The 27725-nt window shown below is 51.1% G+C and overlaps 3 protein-coding genes across 8 annotated transcripts; 1 reads left to right on the forward strand and 2 right to left on the reverse strand.

Annotated features, from left to right (window-relative positions):
* Window positions 1-327: 327 nt before the first annotated feature.
* On the reverse strand, window positions 328-10082 carry ZSWIM3 (zinc finger SWIM-type containing 3). 2 transcript variants are annotated; one of them, XM_004746318.3, is made up of 2 exons: window positions 9654-10082; window positions 328-2740 (listed from the first exon to the last, which is right to left on the reverse strand). In XM_004746318.3, the coding sequence occupies exons 1-2, from the start codon at window positions 9806-9808 to the stop codon at window positions 805-807; spliced, it is 2091 nt and encodes a 696-aa protein (XP_004746375.1). In that variant the 5' UTR covers window positions 9809-10082; the 3' UTR covers window positions 328-804. The 2 variants fall into 2 exon arrangements, with proteins under 2 accessions (XP_004746375.1, XP_004746376.1); XM_004746319.3 differs by lacking the exon at window positions 9654-10082 and adding an exon at window positions 8909-9050.
* Window positions 9099-24384, forward strand: ACOT8 (acyl-CoA thioesterase 8). 3 transcript variants are annotated; one of them, XM_045082153.1, is made up of 6 exons: window positions 9099-9323; window positions 11683-11819; window positions 17264-17489; window positions 19382-19539; window positions 20089-20283; window positions 21747-24384. In XM_045082153.1, exons 1-6 carry the CDS (start codon window positions 9319-9321, stop codon window positions 21863-21865), a joined length of 840 nt encoding a protein of 279 aa, XP_044938088.1. In that variant the 5' UTR covers window positions 9099-9318; the 3' UTR covers window positions 21866-24384. The 3 variants fall into 3 exon arrangements, 2 of the variants coding, with proteins under 2 accessions (XP_044938088.1, XP_004746373.2); XR_006607361.1 differs by lacking the exons at window positions 9099-9323; window positions 21747-24384 and adding exons at window positions 10195-10429; window positions 18886-19043 and having other exon boundaries at window positions 20089-20180; XM_004746316.3 differs by lacking the exon at window positions 9099-9323 and adding an exon at window positions 10204-10429.
* Window positions 21975-27277, reverse strand: SNX21 (sorting nexin family member 21). 3 transcript variants are annotated; one of them, XM_045082151.1, is made up of 4 exons: window positions 27172-27277; window positions 26578-26845; window positions 26009-26166; window positions 21975-23025 (listed from the first exon to the last, which is right to left on the reverse strand). In XM_045082151.1, exons 2-4 carry the CDS (start codon window positions 26837-26839, stop codon window positions 22351-22353), a joined length of 1095 nt encoding a protein of 364 aa, XP_044938086.1. In that variant the 5' UTR covers window positions 26840-26845; window positions 27172-27277; the 3' UTR covers window positions 21975-22350. The 3 variants fall into 3 exon arrangements, with proteins under 3 accessions (XP_044938086.1, XP_004746371.1, XP_012908698.1); XM_004746314.2 differs by lacking the exon at window positions 27172-27277 and having other exon boundaries at window positions 26578-27120; XM_013053244.2 differs by lacking the exon at window positions 27172-27277 and having other exon boundaries at window positions 22896-23025; window positions 26016-26166; window positions 26578-27120.
* Between the last annotated feature and the right edge of the window lie 448 nt (window positions 27278-27725).

A 27725-nucleotide genomic window follows, 5' to 3' on the forward strand; every position in this document is an offset into this window, starting at 1 on the left:
CTGCTAAGACTTTGAATTTAAGGCATCACGTGCTTTGCACTCTACAACCTCCATTACATTCCTTCCCTGTTCAGGCAGCACGCCATTTCACCTGCTTCTTTGATTTTATTAAAAACAAACAAACAAACACAAAAAACAACACAGAGGTGCCTGGGTGGCTCAGTGGGTAAAGCCTCTGCCTTCGGCTCAGGTCATGATCTCAGGGTCCTGGGATCCAGCCCCACATCCGACTCTCTGCTCAGCGGGGAGCCTGCTTCCCCCCCCTCTCTCTGTCTGCCTCTCTGCCTACTTGTGATCTCTCTCAGTCAAATAAAACAAACAAACAAAAAAAACAAAACCCCACAACTTTTATTTAACATGAATAAAAATAAGTACAAATAACAGAATCTTTGTAAAGAGCAGCAACAGTCAAGGATCACCCTGTCCCTTTGTCCCTGAAAATAGGTCCTTTTACCAGGTGTATTTTGTCTCACCCAATCCTGGGCAGGAGTTCATCTCTCTAATGGTAGTAATATCTGATCTCAGGAGTCAGGGCAGAAAGAGGGGTGACCTTTCAGCACGAAGATAACTTTGGCCTTGACACAGGAGGAGGCTCTGGAGGAATGACAAAGGTAGGGCAGAAAAGGGGTGGATTCAAAGGACTGTCACACAGTGGGGTTCCTCTTCCCCCTCTTGTAACAATCTTCCTAGCCCTACCTAGGAAGACACTGGTGAAAATGCTGACCCCTGGCATGTCCTGCCTGCCTTGAGTTCCCAGACTTCCAAGGAGAGGGGTCTGTGGTCCGGTGTGCCAGTGCAAGTGTTTCAGTTGTGAATCATGGCTCCAGTGAGAGGGAGGCCCTCCCCTTCCTCTGGCCTTCCCCAGAGGAAAGGGAGGCGGCCCACATCCTTGAAGTCCTCTGGCTGCTGACTGGGCTCAGGCGGCTGGCAGGGGTCCGCCCAGATGTCCACGATCTTGCGCAGGGTGGAACAGCGCTCCTCCAGCTCTGGCCCCTCGGTCTGCATGAGCAGGTTTGCTAGCTCCCTACTTAGGTCCTGAATCATGTCACTCCGTCCTTCTTTCCCAGGCTGGCCTGTGTTTAGGACCATGAGGGGGTCCCGGAGCTCCCCACTGGGCCCAAGGAGGTGCTGGTACCTCTTCTGCCACCGGCGGCACACCATGGCTTCTCCCACGGGCTTCTGGCTGGTGTGCAGCAGGGCCAAAATGTGCCGGCATGGCAGGTGGTACCAGCGTTGAAAGGAACAGCTGCAGCTACGGCCGTCTTTGCTCACCTGGTGAGAATCCTCTAGTAGCTGAATGTCCACCGAGGAGCCAGCCAGGTCCACCAGGTGAGTGGAGTTCTGTACCACCTCCCACTCGTTCTGGCACAGCTTATAGGCCAGTTGGGAGCCACTGCCGTGCAAGGCGTCTAGCATGCCGCCCTGGGAGGGCCGCACCTGTGGCTGCTGCTCCAGCTCCACCCGCTGTGCGCCTGACTTGGGCTCTTCCACGGCGAGCCTGGGGAGGCTCCCCCAACAGGCTCCGAATGCCTTCTTGGGCTTTGGTGGCACACTGGCTGGCCGGGCTCTCTTTAACTTGGGAGGAGCTGTGGGCACGTTCTTCAAGCCTTTGGTATTAAAGAAGTCTATATAATCCACAAAGCGGAGGATGCAGTCCGGCAGAGACTGCTGTTCCCGGAAGAGGCTGGACACCTTGCTGGTGACCACGTCTAGGCTGTCCATATACGTGTTACACGCGTGCAGGCCTTTCCTCACGTGCATGTACCAGAGCAGTTCACAGGAGAACCAGTGGGCCTGCAGGAAGCCGAAGAGCTGCTCATCTAGTACGGCTTGAGACATCTGACGGAGATTTTGGAGGCTGGTGTCAGAGGTGACAAACACGGCCTCCCGCAGGGCTTCCTTCATGAGCCTTTTAAAGGATGGATTTGCTGAACTCCGATGCAACTTCTTCTCCAGGAGCCGGGTGGTGTGGTAGATGGAGAGGAGGATACGCGCAGCAGGGAAGATCTCCTGCAGGATGGCGCGGTGAGGGAAGGACGGGTCCACAAACACCACCTTGACCTTGGGCCAATCGGAGTTGAACTCTGTGAAGATACTCAGCATCTTGGCCACGGAGGTAGCGGTCTCAGCCTGAAGCACAGCAAAGTGTACCACGCGGCCCTCTCGTTCCTTGTTCTCCACCAAGAAAGCATAAAGGATGTGGCCCTGGGCATTCTCCACCCGGTGTAGCAAGAGATTCTCTGGGAAGCGGGTGAACAGATCGCTCATCTTGCTGCTCTGGAAGCTGAGCCGGTCCAGGTCTTGGCTGTTGCCCACGCTGAGAGAGGCCATGGAACCCTCGTCCACCTTAAGAAAGTTCTTCATCACTTTTGCTATCTGGGCCAGGTCAGAAGGAGTGATGCCCTCCTGCTCTGGCTTTGAGGGTACTTGGGCCTTATCTAAGCAAAATGATGGTTCAATGGGGGACTTCTCGGCCAGGTCAAGGTCTTTCTTGATCGCAGACTTCTCAGGCTGGGGTTTCTGCAGGCACACTGTCTTTTGAGATTTGTCAGCGGTGTCTCCTCTAGGACCTGCAGGTTTGGAGTCAACATGGATATGCTGGGTGTTGAGTTCACTGATGAACAGTCTATCCAGTTTCTCATTATATCGCAGGAGCAAGTACGCTGGGCACATGTCCGCCTTTGAGGTTCTCTTCCTGTTTGACTGAGTCCGAATACAGACAAATTTCACCTGCATGTATCTAGAGAAGGCAGAGGTGACAGTGAGAAAGGTGCTGCCTGCCCCTTTCTCTTATAAGACAAGACCCTGGGGACGCCTGGGTGGCTCAGGTAGTTAAGGGTCTGCCTTCCGCTCAGGTCATAATCCTGGGGTCCTGGGGTCGAGTCCCACATTGGGCTCCTTGCTCAGCAGGGAGCCTGCTTCTCCCTCTTCTTGTGTGCTCTCTTTCTCAAGTAAATAAAATCTTAAAAAAAAAAAAAAGACAAGACCCTATAGGGATACAGTGGCTGGTATGTGTCCCAGAGATCACAAGGCAGTGTGGGATGCAGGGAAGGGAGACGGACACTCACACTCCAATCCCACAGTGTTCGACTCTTTTATCAAGACCCTGTCCAACTAACACGGCATTCGTTTTCAGCATCCTCAGTTCTAAGCCCCGCTCCTTTCATTCACCCTCTATGGCCCATCTGTAGTTCCCAATGATTCAGTGTCAGGCAAGACACGAGGGAAAACAGACAACAGGCAGTAGCAAAGGGCCAGCTGGCTCCTCACGTTTAAAATGTCCCCTTTGGGGGCACCTGGGTGGCTCAGTGGTTAAGCGTCTGCCTTCGGCTGAGGTCATGATCCCAGGGTCCTGGAGTTGAGCCCGGCATCCGGGGAAGCCTGCTTCTTCCTCTCCCATTCCCCCTGCTTGTACTCCCTCTCTCGCTGTCTCTTTCTGTCAAATGAATAAATAAAACCTTTAAAAAAAACTTCCCCTTCGTTCCTGCCTTTGCCTTCTCTTCCTCCAGACAGTAAAGATACAAGTGGCCCTCTCTCACAGGAAACATCTCTCTTTTACTTAAACAAAAATGTCCAAATCCTAAGAAAGTCTGAGAACCCCTCGGTCAGATGATCTTCAGGTCCCTGTCAGCTTTACCATTCTAGGAGGATAGTGAAGATTCAAAGGAGAGGGGTGATTAAATTGATAATTTACTCTTTTCCTATCCCCATTCGACCCATGCTTCAAGGCCAAATCAGGTCCCACCTTCTCCAGGAAGGCTTTGTGGATGTCTTCAACCAGTTAACTGCTCCCTTTTCTCAATTCATAGCATTTATTTAACATAAAAGGCTTAAAAACTTCTCTGGGTGGCAGTAAACAGTGGAGATGCTGGAGGCTAACTGCCTGGGTACTCAGGGCTCCACCACTCAGAAGCTCTATGACCTTGGGCAAGTCACTTTACCCTCTGTGTGCAGTTTCCTAGTCATAAAAGGAGACTATTTTATTAAGAATGTTATGAACATTAGGGATGCCTGGCTGGCTCAGTTGGTAGAGCATGCAACTCTTTCCTTGGTGTTGTAAGTTCAAACCCCGTGTTGGGTGTTCAGATTAGTTAAAAACAAAATCTAAAAAAAAAAAAAAAAAAAAAAAAAAAAAAAGAAAAAGATTGTTATGAGGGTTAAGTAAGACTCAGATATAATATTTAGCCCAGAGCCTGGTTCAGCCTTTTATTTATGCTAAATAAAAGCCTGCTGCTGTTATTACAACTCCTATGCCTTGTGACGTTCTCTTGGGTGTTTATAAAGTACCTTTACAATTGGATGGGGCTGTCATCAAGTGGCAGGATGGAGTTATTTCTCAGTGTATTTCAAGCACCTAACACAATGCTTTTCTTTTAACAGATGCTTATCAAAGATGTTCTGATAAATGACGCATGGACCGTGGGTGGGATGGGTCACACCCCTGCCTCCTCAGGGAGTGTCCTAGCCACCAGGAAAGGGGGAAAAAAATCTCAGCCCCTGGCATGAGTGACACAGCCTGGGCACCTCACTAACCCTTTTCCAAACACTCTAATCTAGCTGGTCCTGTCTGCCCACCCCGTGGGGTAAGCTTAGAAAAACAGGATATGTCAGGCCTGCAATAACAGGGTGGAGGGGTCCAAGGCTGAAAATGCCTGCACCTGTTGCCTGCACAGGGCGGCAACACTATCCCCAGAGCTCAGGCCAGGAAGGGGCTGGAGCAGCCTAGTAGCATGGCAAGGCCAGTCAGTGGTGACTGAGGATTGGATTCTGCCCATCTCGGCAGCCCCTTCTTTCCCACCCCTTCACCATCTTATTTTTTGTGCCCTAGAAACACAAACTGTCTATAGCTTCATGGAGTCACTGCCTTTGCTTGTGTTTGTCTCTCTCTGGAATGCCCTTCCCACCCGCCTTCATCTCCAAGTTTACTCATCCTTGACTACATGCAACCATCATCGTTTCTGGGAAGACTTCCCCGAGCCCATACTCGGGGCCCTACCCTTTTGCTGGCTCAACACCTTAGCAGAGCCCTAGCTCACCAAATTGGATCGACTTCATGTGCTCTTAGTGCATGTTTATTAGGCTAGTTCAAAAAAAGGCACTGGTGAACCCCAACCAGAAAGGTCTTTCACATCTTTCCTGGTTCCATTAATGACTGACTGTACCTCCCAGGGTAGAAACCTTGGCATTCTTTTTAACTCCTCCTTTTCCACATCGATACCCAATACGTTAACAATCCGTTTACACGCTTTCCTACCAGTACTACATGTATTAAGATATTATATGCCAGGCTATATTAAGCCCCTAACATGCACCATTTTAGACTAGGAAAGAGGTTCTATTATCCTCATTTTACAGATGGGGAAACAGGCTTAAAAATGTTCTTAAGGATACCAATCTGAGATTTGAACTAAGCCTGCTTGCCAACAGTCTGTGTAATTAACCCTTATACTGCCTGTCCACTTTCAAAATCTCTCTCCTTTCACAGAATACTCATTCTTACCCTCATCAACTTGACCCTCAACAACTAGTTGGGTTCAATTAACTTCCTTAAAGATCTCTAAACATAAAATTCATGTTGTCATCATGCATTTCAAACATCATGGGTAGTAGGTTGAAGCCTGTTTTTTCCCCTGCTTCATTTCATCTTTTTAATTGAGACATAATCTACCTACAGCCAAGTATACAAATCTTTTGTTAAGAACTTTGAGCACTGCCAAGTTGTTTTAATCTGTACTTAGTTGTCTCGCGGCTTAAAGCATCACTCCTTTGAAGACAGGCACAAGGTTTCACACCTTTCTGAATCTCCCTTACTGCTTTTATCTGAGACTGCTCAACCAGGATCTGGAGGGAGTCAGCCAGCCTTGCTTCCCATCCACTTTGTCCGTGTTTGCATTCCCTCCTGGACAGCGCTGCCAGTGTGCTCCCAGTGTTCATCCCACAGCTAGCACACACCAGGTGCACGAAGCCCAAGTACCAAATGAATGTTAAATGATTGACTGCAGAGCACAGGAAGTTGTCCTCCTAGAACATGATAAGTATACCAGGAAGACCACTGGGAGTGTTCTGATGGAACGCTTCTGGTCCTAGCACTATTCCTTTTCCTAACTATGACTCTGAACAAGTCCTTTGTTGAATTTCAAACAATTACCAAGTCCTGTTAGGTACTGAACACTAGTGGCTCACCGTAATTAGATAGTCTCCACTCTCTAAGTCTAGTGAGCAGAGAGAGGCTCACATAGGTAGCCAGTGAAATCAACATTAAGTGACTGGTTAAAGAGAAGTATAAGCAACATACTTATATCTGAACAAAGAGTGATTCACTCTCTGGGGACTGGTACAGATTAACTAAGGCTTTTGATTAATTTTACATAAGATTTGTGTTGTGGTGTTTAAATCATACCTTCAGCAATGAACAGGATTTTTATGGGTGGAGTAAAGCCATTTTTAGACAATTAAACTTGAGTTAGCAACAAGATTCTGAGTCAGAAGATCTTTTAAGTTCCAACTCTACCACAAGTACTAGCTGTGTGAGCCTGGACAAGTCATTTCACTTCCTCTGAGCCTCCAAATCCTTATCTGTAAATACAGAAATCACAAGAGTACTGTCTATGAAAAGTCAGTACCTCATCCAAAACCATCCAGAACCACTAAAATTGAATTCATGTAAAAGGCTGTGAGTGCACCTGTGGGTTGCTAACTCAACAGCCCTTAGCCCCTTCTTCATTCTAACAGAAGGCTAACTTAATTTGGGTTGCCATTCCTCCCCCACATAGTTAAGTACTGCAGGGCTTGTCTAAGCCAATTAAAGTAATCTCATTAGGAATGGGCAGGGTTACTGGCCCAATTCTGGAGCAGGAAAATGACAGGAAATCTACAGGAAACCAAGGAAGGCTTTACCCTTTGGACATGACTCCTGCATTTGTGCCATGTGGGAGCCTTCCTGCAGGCAAGGCTGGGTCCTGAGGACCGCAGTGTGGAGAGATATAAAAAGCCTAGGCCTTGGAAACACCTTCCAAGGCCCCCCTCTAGGCTTCTAAGAAATAAGCCATTTTGAGTCAGAGTTTTCAGTTAATTGCAGCCAAAACATCCCCCAGAAATAACGTATCATAGTAAGAGTGGAAAAAAAGATTTCAGTGGAACTGAATTGTGAAGTTTGAGTTATATTTAGGGGCATGTGGCTGGCTCACTTGATCTCAGGTTAGGGAGTTCAAGCCCCATGTTGGGTATAGAGATCACTTAAACAGTTAAGAAAATACAGGGACACTTGGGTGGCTCAGTCGGTTAAGTGTCTGCCTTTGGCTAGGGTCATGATCCCAGGGTTCTGGGGTCAAGTCCCCCATTGGGCTCCTTGCTCAGAGGGAGCCTGCTGCTCCCCCTGCTTGTGCTCTCTCTTGACAAATAAATAAAAATCTTTAAAATATATTATATTTAACAAAATGTAGGTTATAATGGCAGCATATACCAATTCTTTTTTTTTTTTTAAGCATATACCAATTCTTAAAATAATCAAAGCATGACTTACAGTGTCAACTGTTGGTTTTTGTTTTTGTTTTTCCTGGTGCATTCTCCCCAAACACTATGATACTTCATTCACTGTCTCAATCTTACAATACGGAAAGGTCAGTTTTAGGGAAACATTCCTGGGCTTTATCAGACTTCCCAAGGGCCTAATTTCTTTATTGCGCATATCCTTTGTCAAATTCCTATCACATCATCAGCCTTGTCACTTCCCTTCTTCCTTTGTTCCCAGGTGTCAGGCTGAGAGTGATGGAAGGAATTCTCACTCATTACTTTCAGAGACCTCACTAAGTCCTACAGCTCTTGGGAGATGTGTAATTTCAGTTTGCACTTAGTTTTATCTCCATTGTGTTATCCTGATGTTTACGACATCTATTGACTGGCCAGAAACTGAGTGCCAAAGACGCTAATGGGACCTAATGGGACCGGTCGGGGAAAAGCAGGACATTATTTAGTAGTGACTAATTTTATTAGTGCCTGGTTTATTAGCAAGAGTTTTGCATGACATCTGCTTTCCTACCGGGCCTTGTGACTATGCACACATGGAAAATGAAAACCCAGATAATAAAAGCCTTGTTCAAAGAGTGTGATGAGGATTAAATAAAAACAATGCAAGTAAAGTACTTAGCAGAGTGTGCGGAATGCGGTCCAAACAAATATCCCAAAAAAGGTAGCTATTACACTGAATAGCAATGGAGAGAGACAGGAGACTACTTCACGGACTGTTTGATGACTATCAATCCCCAAAAAGACATAACAAAAAGAAAAACACAACAGCCCTATACAAAAATGAGAGGGGAAACTGAGCATAAAAATCAGAGAATCTCCCAGTGGAATGGGACTTTTGGACACTTAGTGATAACTCCCACAGTGCATTTGCCTCTTGAAGTACTGTGTCCAAGTACCACTTTCTAACATGTACTATTACAGCTCCGGTGAGTACTTACAGAGCACCGCGTTTCCGCTCCTACACGCATTTTCTTCTTCTTCACCACACCCACCTCATTTTACAGAGGACGAAATGGTCAGAGAAATTAAGTCTTGCCCAAACTCTAGGGTAAAGCCTGTCTTTTGGACTCCTGAGCTCCTCCTTTTAACCACCGACGGGATTTAAGGCAGGCTGCCCCAGGATCTGCCACTTTGGCCTGTGGATTATTTTGAGCTGAATACTACCGAAGTCCAACGGACTCCAGAAGAGCTCTTCACCTCTTCCTTAACTGTTTAACGTAATTGAGACAGAGAGCCCATAAAGTACTTTTGAGCTGGCCCCCTTGGAGTGTGTTCAAATTTGAACTGACTTGCAGTTTTTATAAAGTGGAGCTACTGACCCAAAGCCTGGATTTTTGACTTCTGCCCCCCAGTTCTGACAACACCCGCTCTTCATTTTCACCTGGCGGCCATTAGCTGGAGTTCATTAGATCGGGCCTGCTCTCCATTTCGCCCCAGTCACACCTCCGTGGCCCCTGCTAAGACGACCCGATTGTCTGTGGTCATTTCCTGGTTCTTTCTCTAACGGTGAGATTAAGCGTTAAACTTTCTTCCGCTGTGTCACCTGACCCCTGAAGATAATGGAGTTGTCAACCCTTAGCCTCTCCGCCCGTTTTCTCAGCTGCCAAAAGGGAAAAATAGCATTTATCTGCAATTCTCCACACAGCCCTGCGGGTAAATCATGCACACCCACGACAGGGAAAAGGGCTGTTAATCTCAGAAGCTCCAAGAACCGTGTACAAAACGAACCAACGAATGCCTGAGCAAACTAACCAGCAACGACCGCGTTAATTGCTTTGTCCAGAGAACAAAATGAAGTAAGTCATCGCGAAGGCGTTTTTATCTATTTGTGAAGACAGTACTTGGTATGAGGGATACTGCAGGTGCTCAAAGAATGGGGCAAATTGCTGCTATTTTGGGAATTCAGGGAAAACTGTAATGGAGTGAATGAGTGAAGGGGAAGTGGGTGGTCAAAAAGCGGTGCCTGGGAAGGTTTTGCTCTTTTCGCCAGGAACAGGCCAGGTGCTTACCGGCCTGCTGGAGACCTGGGCCCAGCTGCACTCCCTCTTCCTCCAGGCCTCCCTCCCGGGGACCGTCGGGCTCCCTCCCCACCCTCCTGCCCCGCCCCCGCCCCGCCCCGCCCTTACAGGATGTCCTCGCGGATGGAAGTCCCATGGTTGAGGTTGTGGAAGCGGACGGAAACGCAGTCCCTGAGAATGAAGGAGCACCTGTTCTCCTTTTTGTAGGCGCTGAAGCACTCCTTGAAATCCTCGTAGGTCTTGAAGCAGCTGCCCAGCTCCATGGCCGCCCCCTCAGCCCACACGAGGGGCTGGCCCCAAAATCAGTAGAAGGGTTCAGAGGTCACACTCTGAGGGCCTACAGGCTGACGTGTGTCCAGTATGCCTGAAGGGTCGGTCCCGACTGAGTGGCCTGTTACGGAGCTTAGGAGGAGCCCTAGGACTGAGAGGGATAGGAGGGTCTGGGGGCGTCTTTGCTATTTGAAGGAGCAGAAATGACATTCAGCGCTTATTATTCAGTCCCGGGTTCCGCCCCCTCACAGTCATACCCAATCATACGCGGGATGCCCAGACTGGCAATCATTTCCTCCAATCGCCAGAGAAAGGTAGGCGGCTTTCGCGAAGACTGACAGGAGCACTGACCAATCACAACTTGGATCCCGCTTCCTCAGGGCCGGCATGGAATTTCCGGTTACTGGAGGAAGCTGCCGGGAAAAGCTCTGCGTTCAGTGCGCATCTGTTCGCGTTGGCTCAGCGCAGTGCCCTGCCCCGCAGCAAGTGAACCCCATGTCGTCCCGGCAGGCTCCAGAGGACGAGCAGGGAGGCGGCGATCCCCCAGGGGACCTCCGCAGCGTCCTGGTTACCAGCGTGCTCAACCTCGAGCCGCTAGACGAGGATCTGTTCAGGTAGCCGGCTGCGTCTGGCTCGCATCCCCCCGGTTGGGACCGAGGCCTCTGATCTCGACTGCCGCCTCCGCGTGCACCCTGCTGATAGCCTCCTGGACGAGGATGGGTTCTGCGCGGGATGCAGGCTCTGCCGCGTCTGGGAGAGCAGACATGCCCTCGCTGCCCTAGCTTCGTCCCTCTGCGCGCCGGGTCTGCGCAGCCCTGCCACTAGGAGGTCCTAGCAATCTGGGCATATAAAGTGGTGGCCTGAGACAGCCGCCTCAGCAGCCCACCGTTGAGGAGTCAGTGTTCCTGGGGGAGCCAGCCCAGAAAGGGTGGTGACTTGTCCAAGTGCACGCAGCTGATCAGGTTTAAAACTTAAAAGCAGCTCCTTGCATATTGTCCTTTTCCTCTTACATACCTCGTTCCCTTCGCCACTTGGAGGGATCTAGTAGCTCATTGCTCTTTCCGAGGCCTCAGCCTCAGCATCCTTCCAGATGCCACCTAAATGCTTTCTGTAGCTAGAGATTTAATAGTTTCTCGTCCTTCAAGGTTCCTGCTGGCTTTTCAGAAACAATCTTAGGTGTTAAATTCCCTTCCCCCTACTTAATGAATTACAAATAACTTCGTGGAGGGCTACTTGGAATCCTTTGTATTAAAAAATGTTAACTTAGGGCTGGGCTGGGTTCCTTTGTAGGAAGCTGGAGTTTCACCTCTGGGGTCTTGGTTTCTGCATCTGTTCACTGAAGGGTCAGACTGGAAGCCTGAGGGCTCTTAGAGTTCTAGATCTAGTTCCTAGAAGAACTGGACCGTCCAGGTGGCAGGCTTTAATGCAGTCCACCCCCAGTTCTTCCGGTTTGTCTTGGTCCCCTAACAGCCTTGACAGGCTTCTGCCGTATCCTTGAATACAGCATTGGAGGAAACACTGGACCTGGGGACAAAAGATGCAGAGACTGCTAGGATTGGCAATTTAAGTTGTGTCACCTTGCTCAAGTCACTCTCCCTCTCTCTGATTCCTGTTCTTTTTATGTAAATAAGGGGATTGGTTCTTTATCTTTAAGTGAAGCCCACAGAAGGGTTGGGCAGTCTTGAAGGCCTTGAAGTTCTATGTATGCTGTATGCAGAGTAAGGGTATTTGCCTGGGGGAGGGTTCATGGCTTTCACCATATTTCAGGAGGATCCCAGAGAGATCCTGCCCTATGGGCTTAATGATGGTTGCAGGATTTGGCCTCGCGTTCTACCCAAGTATTTCCTGCTTTCCCCTCACCCCACAGAGGAAGACATTATTGGGTACCCACAACCCAGCGGCTGTTTGGAGGTCAGATTGTGGGCCAGGCCCTGGTGGCTGCAGCCAAGTCTGTGAGTGAAGACGTCCATGTGCACTCCCTGCACTGCTACTTTGTACGGGCAGGTAAACTATCTCCCCCCTTATCCCCAACCCAACCCTGATGGCCCAACAGCCACTTCTTAATGTACCTGGAGGGCTGACTGGGGAGAGGGAGGAAGGACAGTGGTTGGGGGGAGAGAAACTATTAGTTGATTCCCTTTAGGGGAGCCTAGAGGGACAAAGCCTGGGGCCAAGAAGACTGTTGGACCTCACACCTCTTGAGATCACTGAGTGCTTGTTGATGTGAAAGTGTTGAGGTTTAGAACAAATGGTCCAGAAAGAATTTTTGAGATGTCTTTGGTGCAAAAAGGTGGTTTTGTTTGTTTGTTTTTAAAGTTGTATTTTTGGGGTGGGGGGTTGCTTGGGTGGCACAGTCAGTTAAACTGCTGCCTTCAGCTCAGGTCATGATCCCAGGATCCTAGGATCAAGGCCCTCCCCCCCCAACCCCCCCACTCCTGAAAACTGGGCTCCCTGCTCAGCAGGGAGTCTGCTTCTCCGTCTCCCTCTGCCCCCTACCCTCATTGTGCTCCACTCTCTCAAATGAAGAAATAAAATCTAAAAAAGAATAGAGTGTGGGGCAGGGGTGGGGCGGAGGCAGAGGGAGAATCTCAAGCAGACTGGGGTGTCCCTGAGATCTGATCTGAGCGGAAATCAGGAGTTGGAGGCTTAACCAACTGAGCCACCCAGGTGCCTCCAGAAAGGTGGTTTTAGGAGAGCACGGAGCAGAGCACGGGGCAAGGCCGGTGAGCAGAAAGAGCTGCACTGGGGTTGTGATGAGTGACTGGGAGGGGGTTAGGGACCGCACAAGCCTCCAAGGTATTTTGGAAACAAGGTTTCCAGGAACCTGAGGGGCATCTGGGGGGGTGGGTAGAGATAAAGGAAGTTTCCAGAGGAATTTCTATGTTTAAAGAAGACTTAAAGGGGTGGGGGTCTGGATAATACTTAAGCTAAGAACGCCTTTTCTCTTTAGCAAAGTATTAACATTGAGGCCGCTGAGTTCCTAGAGGAATGTCACTCTGCCTTTTTCCAAGGACTTGTCAGTGCATTGTTTGTAGTAAGGAAATGTAATTTCTTATCTGGGACAAATGACATAAGACTTTGTTGCTTAACTGCTCCCTGCAGGTTTTTGTTAATTCTCTCCACACCTTCTGGTACCAAGCCGTGTACTGGATACTTGGAGAGGTGCTGTCACCTCTGCTAGGAGTTCCGCAGTAGGCGGAGTTCCGCAGTAGGCAGCTTGGCTTGGAGAAGAGAGCACCAGCCTGCAAATCAAGAGACCTTGGGTCTGGTTTCAGCTTTGCCACTAACTCCTTAAGCAGTCTTTTTCTTTTTTTTCTTTCTTTTTTTTAAGATTTTATTTATGTATTTAGACAGAGATCACAAGTAGGCAGAGAGGCAGGCAGAGAGAGAGGTGGGGGAAGCAGGCTTCTTGCCGAGCAGAGAGCCCGATGTGGGGCTCGATCCCAGGACCCTGAGATCATGACCTGAGCCGAAGGCAGAGGCTTTAACCCACTGGGCCACCCAGGTGCCCCTCGCCAAGCAGTCTTGAATGAGGTTACCATCTACATCCTCACCAGGCTTGGTTCATCCCACCTGAAAAATGGAGAAGGGGAGGGTTCTGGAATGTTGCTGGTTTCCCATGGATGAGAACGGATACTCTTTTTGAATGAGGAATTTATGGGAATAAGTAAAATTTGCATGATACGGAGCATAGCTATGTATGTAATCTTGTTACCTTGGTCCTGACAAGTCAGCAGGAGGGGTGGGGATTCCTGCCACCATTCCAAAGGAGATGGGGACCAGAAGAGGTTATGGAACCAGCTTCCTCAGTGCTCAGGGAGGCAGCACGGGGATTTAAACCTGATTGTGAGTCTTCAAGCTTCATACTCTACTCTCCTCCTTTGCTTTTAAAACTCTTTTACTCTTGGGACGTAATTCCAAACCATGAGAGAGCTACCAGATTTGGGGGGAAGGATCCTTTTCCTTGGAAGGTCTCTATCCAGGGCAGCATAAAATGAGGCATGCCCAGGCTACTATTTCAAAATAATCGTAAATCATTTGTGTCCCTACCTGCTTCTTAAAGGCTGCAGCTTTTCAGTATATATTGAATAATTGGCAACTCTTACAGGACTATTAAAATAGAAGTCAGGGGACAGGAGACTAGTAGTAACAGGATTTGGGAGAAATGATTGTGTTAAAAAAAAAAAAAACTAGGCTAAGGCATATTGTTACAGTTTTATAAAGTTTGTTCTGAGCTTCTTTGCAGCACTGCAAATAGGGAAGCTCTCTTGCATGTGTGAGATGTGACCTCCCAGGGGGTCCAAAGATGATATTTCCATATTTTTAAATAAAAGAGGCTGGGATGGGTGTGGTTGTCTTTGGCTATTTATCATATCAATTCTTTTTTTAAAAATCCGGGATAGAAGGATAGTTTTTTTTTTTTTTTTTTTTTTCTCCAGGCATTGCTCTGCAGATAAAGAAGAATGTAGTACAGGGCTCGTCTGACTTGAGATAGGTGTAGAGCTTGGCAAATCAAGATACCGAGCATCAAACATTATTTTGCAAAGGGCCAGATAAAAAGTAGTTTGTGTTTTGGAGCATTTGGCTGGCTCAGTCAGTGGAGCAGGTGACTCTTGATCTCAGGGTCATGAATTCAAGCCTCATTTGGACCTGGAGCCTCCTTAAAAAAACTATTTTAGGTTTCGAGGGCAAAAGCAATAGACAATATGTAAAAACAGAGGGGGGAGGGGCTTGTGTGTAGTTAAAAAATGTTATTAATGGCATCAATTTCCTCATCTGTTCAATGGGGAAAAAAAACCCTTTGCATAACTATTGTGAGACCCACTTGAGAAAACCTGACTTAGTGTCTTTCTTTTATTTTTTTTTTCTTCAAGATTTTGATTAATTATTTGACAGGGAGACACAGCGAGAGAGGGAATACAAGCAGGGGAAGTGGGAGAGGGAGAAGCCAGCTTCCCGCAGAGCAGGAAGCCGGATGCAGATGGAGGGCTTGATCCCAGGACCCTGGGATCAGGTGCCCCCCACCCCCACTTTTTTTTTTTCTTAAGATTTATTTATTTTAGAGAGCCTGCTGGGTGGGAGGAGGGGCAAAAGTTGAGAATTCTCCAGAAGGCTCCCTACTGAGGGTAAAGCCTCATTTTTGGGGTTGGGGGCTCTATCTCAGGACCTTGAGATCATGATCTGAGCTGAAACCCATTCAGAGCCTTAACCAACTGAGCCATCCAGGTACCCTGACCTGCCTTAGTTTCTAATGCCACCTGGCACCCAGAAATCACTCTGCAACTGTTTGACCCTTCCTTCAGTATATTCCAGGGCCTACCTGCTCTGTTCCAATAAAAATGTCCAAGAACAGGTCTGGAACTCATTCACACTGAAAGGTATATCACTGGTAACTAGAAGTACTAAGTTTTAGCTACAAATACTAGATTAGAGCCTTTTTTCTTTTTCTTTTTCTTTTTTTTTTTTTAAGATTTTACTTGAGAGAGTGAGCACGAGCAGGGGGAGAAGCAGAGGAAGAGGGAGAAGCAGGCTCTCTCCCTTCTGAGCAGCAAACCCAACAGGGGGCTCCATCCCAGGACTCTGGGATCATTACCTGAGCCGAAGGCAGATACTTAAGTGACTGATCCTCCCAGGCGCCCCATTTTTATTTCCCTTTTAAAGTTTGTTGGTAGGGAAAGAAGGGTTCCTTGCCAGCTCCTGATATCAGATTGCGCATGTAACTGTATCCAAGATGTGGACTCTTGGGAATCCCTTCCTAAAGGCCTGAAGACCTTGAGGGGCCTCCATTCTGATAAAAATGGCCCTTTGGCAACGCTGGCCAGCAGGTTGCTGAGCAAACCAGCCAGTTTTGGATGGTGATACTCTTTGCTGTTGAATGAGCCTCTGGTGCCTGGTTGGCTCCCCATTTGGATGATGATGGGGAAGCACACTGGTTGAGACCTGCTTCCTTCATCTGAATATTGAATATCATCCCTAAGATGTCTCACTGCCAAGGTATCAGAGTTCTCCAGCATCAGTCTGAATCAGACACAGAAGGACTTCAGAGACACCAAGGAAACTCCTCCTCAAAACCTTTCTGACTGGTTTTTTGAGGGCTAGCTAATAGGCCTCAACCCAGGGCCAGTGACTTCCATTCTACCCTGGCGATGCAGACACCCAAAAGAGAAGGGCCAAGTGACTTTTGTTTGCATCTAGAATGAAGTGACTGACTGGCAGCAGGCTTTTCCTAAGAAAATGAATAGTCAAACAGATAATGGCCAGACCATATATAAAAATAGAACTCTGGGCTGCCCAGGTGGCTCAGTCAGTGGTGTGTCAGACTCAGTTTTTGGCTCAGGTCATGATCTCCTGGTTTGTGATATCAAGCCCCAAGTTGGGCTCTGCACTCAGCAGGGAGTCTGCTTGAAGACACTCTCCCTCTGCCCCTGCCCCCCCCCAAATAAATACATCTTTAAAAACAACAACAACAACAACAAAAACTCTTGAAGCCAATCTACTGTCTATACATCAGACTTAAAGGAAATCAGGCCGCCATCTCTGGCAACCAGACCAGGCAGCCAAACCATAACCCCTGTTAACAGTCAGCCCCAAACACCAAAGACTGCACTAACAGCTGATAGCTTCCCTAAGTTTTGTCCCCACTTCCAACTTAGGACCAACCAGAGAAAAGCCAGATACGCACACCTACCCAATTACAGCAACTGCCTGCTTCTGGTTAGCTTCCCTGCACAATCGCCATTCCAGCAGCCTCCTGGCGTGCCCCAGAGTCAATCTTTTTTCACAGTAACGCTTTTCTGCTCCTCTGCCTGCCTTTGAGTTTCTGCCAAACATAAGTGACGGTGACGGACTCCCTTGCTATACTAAACTCCGAATAAATAGCTTCTGCTTGTTCTGAAGTGAACAGACAAAAAAGTGCAGGCCAGAGTTGCTGACCTCTGATCTAGAAGATTAGTCCTAGACTCAGGACAAGATTCCAGTCAATAGGTGAAACCAGACAAAAGCTGGGATTATTTTCTTTCACAAACACATGGAGCACTTGACTGTGGCTGGACGTTATTCTGAGCACTTTACAACTCTGATTGAATTATCCTTAAGATCCTGAGAGGTGTGATTGATCCCTATTTTACAGATGGGCAAACTGCTCAGAGATTTTCCCAAGGCCACACGGCTAGTGGCTAGTGAGTGGCTTGGCCAGGATGTGAATGGAGGGCATGTCCCCCTGCTCTGGACTGTGGAAGGAGAGGCGCTCCGCGTGTCCTGGGGAACCCGAGGACAGGCTCTGCTATCCTCACTGCATATCTAGTCCCCCGGCCATAGCAGGCCTCAGTCAGGGGCTACCGGGCAGAAAAGGAATAGAGGAGTAGCGGAGGTACCTGTCCAGCTGTGGGGATGACGACCGCCCATACGGGGCTCTCTCAGACTCACCATGTCACTTGTGCCCACTGCAGGGGACCCCAAGGTGCCGGTGCTGTACCAGGTGGAGCGGACTCGGACGGGGACGAGCTTCTCGGTGCGCTCCGTGAAGGCCGTGCAGCACGGCAGGCCCATTTTCATCTGCCAGGCCTCCTTCCAGCAGGCCCAGCCCAGCCCCGCGCGGCACCAGTTCTCCATGCCCAGCGTGGCCCCGCCCGAAGAGCTGCTGGACCACGAGGCCCTCATCGACCAGTATTTAAGGTGAGAGCAGGAGGCTCCGGGACACCTGCAGTTGTCACCTGGGAGTGGGTCATGGAATCCTTTAGTGGGTCTTGACCGGCATTTAAAAAAATAGAGGTATTAGAGTGTATTGTGTGTAGTCGGGGTCAGCCCCCTTTCCTGAAACTTGAGCTTCAGTTGTGTGCGTCTGTGGTGTGCGTGTGTCTCTGCGCACGGGGGAGCATGTTGGGTCGTGATGTAAGTGCAGAGCTTCTGATTCGGCCGGGTCAGGTACTGGTACAGCTTTCCTGGTTATTAAAATTCAGACACACTTCTGTGATCACTTGCTACATAGCTCTCCAAACCCTGAGTGGTCCCTCTGCTCCTCTGGGGTCACTCATGATCCGGCACCCTAGCAGGTAATGCCTGGCGTGTGATGGTCCCTGCTGCCTTTGCCTTAGTGTGTGTTCAATATTTGAATATCACCTGGTGAAATACCTTTCTCTCTCTTGGATCACAGCCAGTAAAGTTGGGAACATTGTGGAGCAGGGGAGAGGGCTCTGGGTCCCGACACAGGACGGACTCGTGAACTCTGGCCGGGTCTGTGCCTCTGTTAGTGTTCCCCTGCTGTGTGACTTTGCCTGGCTCTCCACCCTGCCTCTCAGAGTCCTGCTTTACCTAAAAATCTGGAATGGTCACATCTGTCCTGCCTACTTCACAGCTGCATCCCAAGGAGACCTCCCCTGGCCCATGCTGCCTGCTGGGAAGGCAGCAGAGCACCGATGGATAGAATGGGTGTGATCTTTTGGTAAAGGCCCAGATTCAAATGTAGACCCTTGTTTCTGCTAGCTGTGTGAGTTTGGGCAAGTTGCTTTCCCACTCCGAGCCTCTGCTCGCGGGTACCAAGGCGCTAATCGTGATTCCTATCTCACAAAGCTGCTATGAGGATTAAGTGAGGTAAGAGATGATCAGTAACTCCGTGAAAGCTCAGTGAACTGTCGCTTTAGCGCTGCCCGCAGAGAGGAGTGCGCACAGGGCCTGGTCTGCTGTCAGCGCTCCCAGATGTTCACTGAAATGAAAGGAGGACATTGTTCTTAGAGGTCCCTGATTCCAGAGCTGTGCTGTCCAGCGAGGAAGTCACTACCACATGGGGCTACATTAACGTAACATTAAATAGAATGAACAATTCTGTTGTTGCACTAGCCACACCCCAAGCACTCAGTAGCCTCATGTGGCTAGCGACCTCCTAGTGGGAAGTATAGGTACAGAATGTCCCACCATCACATAAGGTCTGTGGGACCGTGCCCTAGAAGGGGGGGCCGAAAATGGAAACCCCGGTGAAGAGTGCTCAGGGTGATTGTTACCAGGGGGGAGGGACTTCCCTGGAGATGGGCCCCCCCCACCCCCCACTGGGAAAGTGGTCTTCCCAATTGCTTAGGGTTCGGTTGGTCGGTCTGAGTTGCTCAGCCTGCTTCCTGAAAGTGGAGAATAGCGAAGTGGGTCAAAGCCTGAAACATGGAGCCAGACTGCCTGGGTCCACATGCTGCCTTCTCCACTGCCAGAGCAAGCTCCTGGAACTCCCAGTGCTTATTTCAGGTCAGTTCTCCCATGGGGGTGATGACAGCACTGTGTCGCCACAGGGTTGTCGTGACGAGGTCATGTGTGCTTTAGAAGCATGCCTGTGGTAGGGTCCGCCTTGCCACTCTGAAGTGTTAGAGGAGGTAGGTGGCCGTCACCAGCTCCATTTTGCAGATGGGAAGAGAAGCTGGCACAGGGCTACAGGGTGCCTAAGTGGCAGAGAAAGGAGTCAGACACTGTGCTCTTCTGCCTGTCAGACGGGAGGGGAGCTGTGGGGAAAAATCAGGACTCCCTGTGGAGGAATGAGGGGGTCACAGAGGCAGCTCAGAGGCTCTCCCTTTCCCCTTTACTTTCAGGGATCCCAGCCTCCAGGAGAAGTACCGCGTGGGACTGAACCGAATTGCTGCCAAGGAGGTCCCCATTGAGATCAGGCCGGTAAAGCCACCTGCCCTGAATCAGCTGCAGAGCCTGGAGCCCAAACAGATGTTCTGGGTGCGAGCCCGGGGCCATATAGGTAAGAGGACCCCGAGGACTGAGGCTAGGTGTGCTCTTTGTGGCATGGGGCGTGTTACTTCCCCTCTCTGGGGCTGTTTCCTTGTCCGTGTGATGGGGAAGTAGCTTCTCACCAGGACTCTCTCTGCTGCCTGCATGGGGATAAAAGGGATGGTGACTATAATAATCCTCATGGAGCCCTTTCTGGGGAAGACCAGGCACCTTGCTGAGGTTCTCCTCTAGGACCCCTGCTAACCATATGGCCTCTGTGCAGGCTGGAAGAAGACACTCCCTTGGAGGGCTCATTGTGGGAGACTTAGGGAGCGAAGACTGGATTTCAGTCCTCACTTAGCGCTGCCCTCTGCCCATCCCTACCTCCTTTGTCAGATGGCGCGTGCGCGCGTGTGCACACACACACACACACACACACACACACACCCCTCAGGCCAGGCACCCTCGTGCAGCAAACACTCCACATCTGTGCACGGCAGCCCCTCTCTGCCTCCCTCCCCGCAGGTCCTGAGCTGTAAAGCCCAGGAGCCTGGGGCTGACGGGCCCGCACGCATTGCAGGGGAGGGCGACATGAAGATGCACTGCTGTGTGGCCGCCTACATCTCGGACTATGCCTTCCTGGGCACGGCCATGCTGCCCCACCAGTGGCGGCACAAGGTGCGCTTCATGGTCTCCTTGGACCACTCCATGTGGTTCCATACCCCCTTCCGAGCGGACCACTGGATGCTCTATGAGTGTGAGAGCCCCTGGGCTGGTGAGTACAGGGCCACGGGGGGACCAGGGGGCTCATGGGAGGGGGACGTGGGGAGGGCGGGGGAGGGCAGGAAGCCTGCTTTCTCAGGTGATCCTGTGGGGCACCACCCATCGCTTCCTCTCCTAGCCCCCTAGTCTCTGGCATTGTTGTCTTCAAAATGACAGCATGAGGCTCGAGAGGGGACACCTGCTAAGCTTAATTTCTGTAGCCTGCAGGGAGTATCAGAGACCCAGGTCTAGGCCCAGAAGCACTGCAGATTCTCTGTGTGATCCTGGACCAGTCCCAGCTCCTCTCTGAGCCTCAGTTTCCCCATCTAAACAAATAGGGTCACATAGAGCAGTGGTATCTGAACGTAGTGGCACGTCAGCCAGCCAGTTGGGGGAGTCTTTCCAAAACAGATACTCAGGTTCCACCCCCAAGATTCTGACTCAGCAGGTCTTGGATGAAATCCAGGAAACTTTTTTTTAAGCAGCTCCCTTGAGCAATAGTGCGGATTAACCAACCTGACTGGGGGTCAGGGCCCTCCATAGTCTCTAAGGGCTCCGCTACTTAGGATACTCATGGTGTGCAGAGAAGCCCAGACTTCTTCATCAGTGTCTAGTCTCAGAGCCCTGGGCTCCTTTCCAGGCAAGTATACTTCAGATGAAGAAAAGCCTTGCTCTGTAAAACAGGGACAGAACGAAGGGAATCTCTCTTAAGGGAAGGGGGAGTCTCCAACACCAAGAGTGTTGCAACACAAGATCAGCAACCTTGTGGTTAGAACACCTGGCTTCGGATTTGGCCGGCTTCTTATGGCCCAGGACCTGAGGCTCCCTGGACTTCGGTGTCTTCATCGGGAAAATGGGCCTGCTTCACTTGGCCACTATGAGAACTAAGTGAGCTCTACTCTGTGTAAGGGAGACCAGCAGCTCCCTCTGGAACCTTCCATTCAGGCCCACTGCTAGCAAAGGAGTGTTCAGGCTGGCAGGGTGGCCAGATGTGATGGCCCCAGGTCCTCCCCATAAGCCCTTTTTCCTGATAGGGGTGAAGATGGGTTTTTTTGGGTTTTTTTTTGTTTGTTTGTTTGCTTTGTGAATTGCCACCCTGGAGCACCCAGTTTGATTCATTAGAAAGGGAACTGCTGGGTTTCCTACCCTAAGTAGCCAGAGTGGGGAAGGATCTACTTAGCCAAGCTGCTGACCTGAGACTGCCCTCAGAATTCTTCCCCCTGTGAGCTTTTTGAGGAAGCCACTGGATATGTGAAAGTGCTTTCAAACTGTCAAGTGGGGTTCCCTTAGGAGTTACCCCCAGGGACCATCCCCAATAGGCTCATAAAGGGGGCACTTAGAGACTGGGAGAGGCCACAACACTCGATGTGCCCTTGGACGGGGCAGCCAGAGCAGCTGCACACTTTCCAAGAAGCATTGTCTGGCCGGGCTCTGAAGGAGAGAGAAGGCCATTCTCACCCTTCCCCTCACCCACAGGTGGCTCCCGGGGGCTGGTCCAAGGGCGGCTGTGGCGTCGGGACGGTGTCCTTGCTGTGTCCTGTGCCCAGGAGGGCGTGATCCGAGTGAAGCCCTGGGACTCAGAGAGCAAGCTGTAGCCAGAGGGAGCAGCTTGGCCTGGGGCTTCAAGGGTCACCCTTCTCCCAACACCTTACAGTCAAGGGCCGGACCTTCTATCCCCAAACCCAATAAAGAGACTAATACCACTGGAGCTGCTGGCCTTTAATTCCCGTGGGCCAGACGGCAGCCCTACTCCAGGACTCCCAAGGAAGAGTCCCTAGCCCTCGGGCCAAGGAAGAGGTATCATTGACCTACCCTGGGGCATAGTCCCCAGACATTCATGAGCTGGAGAGGCTGCATCAGACTTCCTCCCTATGCCACCCCAGGGCAACCCGGGCCGAAGCTTTTCCTAAGCTCTGCTCTACAGAAGGAATGTTTCCTTGGTTTGCTACAAGTTCCGTGTAGGCCTTCTAGGGGTTCCCAGCACCCCCTACAGCTTCCCAACTGCCGTTCATGCCCTCCTGGCCCACCCCCCATCCCGGGGCGGTGCCTCTCCCCACAGTGGCCTTAAGTCTAGGCAAAGTCAGTCCAGTTCCTCCTTGATAAGCAATTCTTTGAGACTGGGGGGTGGCGTGGGGGTCAGGCCTGCCTCCTGCAGGGCCTGGAGTCGGGCCTCTGTTTGGCGTTTGTCCAGGCCCAGGCGCCAGGAGAGCCGGACGTGGGCTTCCAGAAAGGGCGCCAACAGGGGGTGGGGGTTCTTGTCCCCCAGCAGTTGCAAGGCCCTCTCACAACACGCCCGGGCCTCCCCAGGGTTCTCCAGCTCCTGGTGGCACACAGCCAGCCCAGCCAGGGTTAGCAGTGGGCGGTCTGGGCCCAAGGGGGTGCCTAGCTGGGTCTGCAGCTGCCAGGCATTGGCCCAGAGCGCCAGAGCCTCATGATAGAGGCCAGTGCAGGTGAGGCTCTGCGCCCGCCGCAGCTCGGGCAGCACAAAGAAGTCCTGCAGGTCCGGGGCACGGCGCAGCTCAGGCACTGCCTGCAAGTGGCTCAGAAACTGCTCGAAGGCTCGGCTCCGGCGGGCGATGGTCTCTGCGGTAAAATTCCGGCGCAGGCGCTTCCGGGGGAATGAGATGGCAGCCATAGGGCCCCGGAACTGTCGCTGCAGGTTTCGATGCAGCCGCTCAAAGTCCGAGTAGCGGCGAGAGATCTGGGCTGGCTGGCGATCGGGTGGCCCTGGGCCCATCACGGCGAGGGTGTAGAGCTGCAGGGAAGGTGGGGTCAGCGCAGGTGTGAGTTTTCCGCGCGCCCCTTCCCTCCCCATACCCACACCTCAAGCTGCATTCCCCCACTTCTTCCTTGGCCCCTGAGACTGGGCCCAGGAGGGTGGGAGCTGCTGGGGCAGCAGCCAGGGAGCCCAGTCCCATCTTACCTGAGGCTCGTCTGAAATGACCCAGGCCCAAGGCAGCACGGGGAGAGAAAGACAGAGATGAGCTTCAGTGCCTAGACCTGCCACCCCTTTTGCCCGAGCACTCCCTTCCCATAGGGCATTTAGCTCTTCGGACAGCCCCTCTGGTAAACCAGCTGGGAGCTGAAGCCCAGGCCGATCTCTTGGGCCACTGAACCAACCTTCAAGACCAGCTTGGACTTTGTTCCACTCTGGAAACAGAGCCCCCACATCCTTAGGTTATTCCAAAGCAGACCTGGAGGACAGGTCTTCAGATAGACCAAGGAGCGATCATTGTGAAGAGGGCATCGAGGCACACCCCCCAGTCAGCTACTCCCTTGCAGTGTGTCGTCAAGCAAGGCAGTACCCCCGTGGGTCTTGCTGTCCTCTCTAGTGAGCGAAGCGGTGACCTAGGTCAGTGTCCCCTCACGTGTGGGATGCATGTAAGTAAATGTTGGGCCTGAGATTCTAGGTGGTTCGTACTGGAGTAAATAACACTGAAGTGGAGACAGGAGGTGGCCCCCCCTCCCCTTGCCGAGTACCCCTTGAATCCTGACTACAGGTTGAGAAGCTCTCAGCTTGGTTTTTTGAAACGCACTTTTCCAACACTTCTCATCTCCCCTTTCAGAAAAGACCCAGAAAGCAAATCTCAGGTCTGGGCCTTCAGGCAACAGGATTCATCCAGGGTTTTAATGACACGGTTTCATTTTCACTGCTTTTATTGTATTTAATTAATTAATTTTTATGGTTGTCTTTATGGCAAACAAACCTTCCTACATACAGTACTGCTTTGAAGTCTTTTGAACTTATTTACGGAAAAAAAATAGGTTTACTTAAAAATGTTATGCAAGGAATGGTACAGTAGCATTTAGCTAGGACGAGAATCATGAAGGTGGTCCTGGAATGAGTGATGTTTGAGAAACGCTGATCAAGATGACCATGAAGCTGCCCTGAGGCCTGAGGATCCGCACATAGCCTAATCTGTAATAATGCTGACCCACCAGGTTTGAAAAGTGGGATTTGTTAAGCACGAGATGTTGAAGCACCAAACCCGGACTTTTCTCTCGAATTTGTTCTGTGAAATTGTCAATATTGTAGCCACCTCTGGCCTATTTTATACTTCTCTTCAAGATTCAGTGGACATTAATACTAAGGATTAAAAGATTTTACCTTGAAGTTTATTTTACTCCCGCTCAGTTCTGCATTCCCAAAAAACACTGGCTGCAAAAACTTTTTTTTTTTTTTTTAAAGGAACAGTTATCAAACATTCCAGGAAACCAGTTTCCTTCAAAATATACTTCAGGAAGCATTGTCTAAAATGACACCTTATATTCATGTAGCTTTTACTTTAAATATTTGGCAAAAAGGAAACATTTTATATCCATTATTTCATCTGACCTTTGTAATGTCCTGCCAAGATGGGTAAGAATGACTGTAGCTCCATTAACTGAGCACCGGCCCCCGCCACGATGTGCTGTGCTGGGCACTTTACTATGGAGCACAGCAAGGAGGGAGCTCCTGACTCTGACAGCCAAGGAAGCAGGCTACAAGAGCAGCAAAGGGCTCCAAGACTTCCCCTAAGTCACATAGCTGCTGAATGGTCCAGCTGGGATTCAAACCCAGGCCTGCCTACCGGCTTTCAACCCCACCCCAGGAATAGAGGGGACTTGTCTCTCCAGACATGGGCCAGAGCATATCCGGCCATACTGCACTATCTTGTCATTCTCTTCGTAGAATCACCCAATACTTCCCTGCTGCCTGGCTGTTCCTGAGGGTCCTTCTCCCAGTACGTGAGGCCTGGCTGGGACTTTCGCCACTTAAGACTAGATCATCAGAGTCGATCCCTGCTCAAATTGGAGCAGTCACCCCATAGGCGAGGCCTTTGTTTACTCACAGCGCAGAAAGGAATGAAGAGGCCCAGATGTGGGGCAGTGCTCCAGGCCCTTGGCCTGCTGAGTCAGAAACGGAGGAGGGTGGTGAAGATGAGGGAGGTCTGAGTCTGCCAGGACCGGCCAGGTCAGGCTGGGTTTCAGGACTTGGCAGACCTCATTCTCCCATGTCAGTTTCTCCTTTCCACAGGCAAAACCAGACTCCAAGGCCTTCCCCTTGCTCTTCATCTCAACACCATTTACCTCCTAAATCTAATCCTCAGAACAAGATTATTGTGTACAGTGTGGATGCCCAGGGATTGATTGACCTGGGGTATAAGGCCCTAGACGCCATACATTTTCAAGCCAAAGTTAAGTCATAATAGTTGTTACCATTTTATCAAGCACTTCATAATGCCAGGCACAGTGCTAAGGGCTCTCTGTGCACTCATTTAATTTATTCAACAATCCTCTGCATTATTCCCACTCCTCAGATGAGGAAATATAGGGTCATCAAAGTTAAACAACTCACCCAATGTCAAACAGCTGATAATTGGGGTCTGAATCAAGGTCTGGATTCAAAACCCATTTTTTTTAACTACTCACCAATGCAACTTGGGTCTCAGGTCTGACCCGGATAATAATATTCTTTCTTGTATTTTGCTACAGTTTGCAAAACCTGGGGGAAGGGGAGCCCACACGGCAGTTCTCTTAGTCTCAAAACCAGGATGGAGAGGCAGATCCATAATCCCTCAGAAAGCTAAGTCATCTGCCCAAGCACTTGATCAAATTACATCCCTTTTCTGACCTCAGTTTCCCCATTCCTAAAATAGACTGACCATGTATCAAGTTGGGAAGTTGGGAGTCTTCCCTACTTTCTCTTAGCCAGACTTTCAGACTCACAGCCCAGGGGTTCCTGGACCTTCACTCACCACGTACTTGGAGGGTGGGTCTTTGACCACGTTGGCGCTGGTCACCTCGAAGAGCAGCCGCTGGGGCACCAGGGTGTTCCGGGACTTCTTCCAGAAATCCTGCAACTGCCTTGCCAGCGGCTGACTGCCCCGCTGCCCATCAGGTGGAGAGCTCCGATCTGCAAGGGCACAAGACAAGTCTGAGGGTCACATAAACCACGTGTGGCGACCTCACTCATACACCCAACAGGTGAGACAGGCTTTATTTCCATATGACATAATGGAAACTGAGGGCCAGAGAGGGACCAGATGCCAAACACCATGCGTGGCAGACAGTGGGCTCTAAATATTTCCACCCCAAAACATCGCTAGCACATTATTACGATTTGTATCCCAGACGCTGTACATTTAATGCCCCCAGCAACCCCGAGATGGGAATGATTTCCCTCATTTGACACAAGGGAAAACTTGGCTCAGAGAGGTGTTGTGACTCTCTCAAGGTCACACAGCCAAGAAATGGTTGGGGAACAGGGCTGGGGTGGAGGCCTAACCGAGCCCCAGGGTTCCCGCCTCGGTCTTCGGCAACTCGCCTGCATCTTCTCCCGACGCCCCGTCCCCGGAGGGCAGCGAGTCGGGGCCAACCTCCCCGTCGTCCTCGTCGTCCTCCTCCTCTTCGTCCTCGGCGCTGGTGAAGCTGAGGGTGCCGCTGAGGCGGGAGGACAGGCCCTCGGCGTCGTCATCCTCCAGCTCCGAGCTCTCCGGGAACTGCTCGGCCTCCGGACCGGTCGCCGCCTCCCCCGGGTTGTCCCCGGCTAGGGCGTGCCGCAGCCGGTGCAGGAGCCGCGAAGCCATGGCACCCTGGGGGGAGCCCGACACTGGGGCCTGGGCGTGGGCGGGAGGGAGACCCGGGGCCCCGCGCTGGGAGGAGGGGCGGGGCCCAGCCGGCGGAGGGAGGGGCGCCGAGGAGGCCCCGCCCCAGCCGGTTGGGGGTCCTACGAGGCCCGGGCGTTGCCTGGCGTCGCACCCTCCCTCCGCCGTAGCCTCAGGCCGCGCTCTTCCCGGGATAGGCCGGGACCCCCCTCTCGTCTCTTTCGCCTGCTGGCGCGTCTCTCCCTCCCGCGCCCCGCGGTGTGCTCAGGGGCGCGCGATCCCCCGGGGTCCGGGGTGCAGCCCCGGCAGCTTACCGAGGCTGGCCCGGCTTTGCCGGGCCCAGGCCGCACACAGCGCCGCTCCGGCCGCTTCCTGCCGCCGCCCCGCCCCCGGCCCCGCCCGCTCCCCGGAGCCTCCCGGGAATCCCGGGCCCTCCGCTCCGGGAGGGACTTGGGAATCCTGGGTAAGCCTGGGCTCGCCCCAGCCTCCTGCGGGATCGAACCCAATCCGCAGGGGCTCGCACCCTCCGCAAATCCTCCCACCCGTCCCGAAGACCCAGTCTGTCCCGGCTGCGCCCGCTCTATCCCACAGTCTCCATCCAGCACTCTAACTTTCCAAAGTCATGCCACAGTGGAAAGCCCATCTCGCTGATGAAAAAATCGAGGCCAAGGAAGACCTATTATCTGAGTTGGAATCTGACGTCGAGCCTGGAGCCTAGGTTCAAGTAATATTAGTACTAATTTTGCAGTCCTTGTAAGGACCTTGATCCAGTGCCTGGCGCCGAGCAGAGGCTGACAAATGATCAGCTACATAGTTATCGTTGTTCCTCCAGTGCTCACAGGTTCTTTGCAGTCTCTGCTGGAGCCTC

The sequence above is a fragment of the Mustela putorius genome, unplaced genomic scaffold, assembly GCF_011764305.1.
Source record: "Mustela putorius furo isolate JIRA1106 unplaced genomic scaffold, ASM1176430v1.1 tig00000592_pilon_pilon_pilon, whole genome shotgun sequence".
NCBI lineage: Eukaryota > Metazoa > Chordata > Mammalia > Carnivora > Mustelidae > Mustela > Mustela putorius.

What these genes read in the sequence shown, in the direction of transcription:
- ACOT8 (XM_004746316.3), top strand. Translation starts at nt 10,311, where the DNA reads ATGTCGTCCCGGCAGGCTCCAGAGGACGAGCAGGGAGGCGGCGATCCC. An exon ending in CTAGACGAGGATCTGTTCAG is followed by an intron (nt 10,430 to 11,682) that starts GTAGCCGGCTGC and finishes CTCACCCCACAG; the next exon opens with AGGAAGACATTATTGGGTAC. An exon ending in GTGTGAGAGCCCCTGGGCTG is followed by an intron (nt 20,284 to 21,746) that starts GTGAGTACAGGG and finishes CCTCACCCACAG; the next exon opens with GTGGCTCCCGGGGGCTGGTC.
- ZSWIM3 (XM_004746318.3), bottom strand. Translation starts at nt 9,808, where the DNA reads ATGGAGCTGGGCAGCTGCTTCAAGACCTACGAGGATTTCAAGGAGTGC. An exon ending in TCCATCCGCGAGGACATCCT is followed by an intron (nt 2,741 to 9,653) that starts GTAAGGGCGGGG and finishes TGCCTTCTCTAG; the next exon opens with ATACATGCAGGTGAAATTTG.
- SNX21 (XM_045082151.1), bottom strand. Translation starts at nt 26,839, where the DNA reads ATGGCTTCGCGGCTCCTGCACCGGCTGCGGCACGCCCTAGCCGGGGAC. An exon ending in GGCGTCGGGAGAAGATGCAG is followed by an intron (nt 26,167 to 26,577) that starts GCGAGTTGCCGA and finishes GTGCCCTTGCAG; the next exon opens with ATCGGAGCTCTCCACCTGAT. An exon ending in ACCCACCCTCCAAGTACGTG is followed by an intron (nt 23,026 to 26,008) that starts GTGAGTGAAGGT and finishes CCTTCCCTGCAG; the next exon opens with CTCTACACCCTCGCCGTGAT.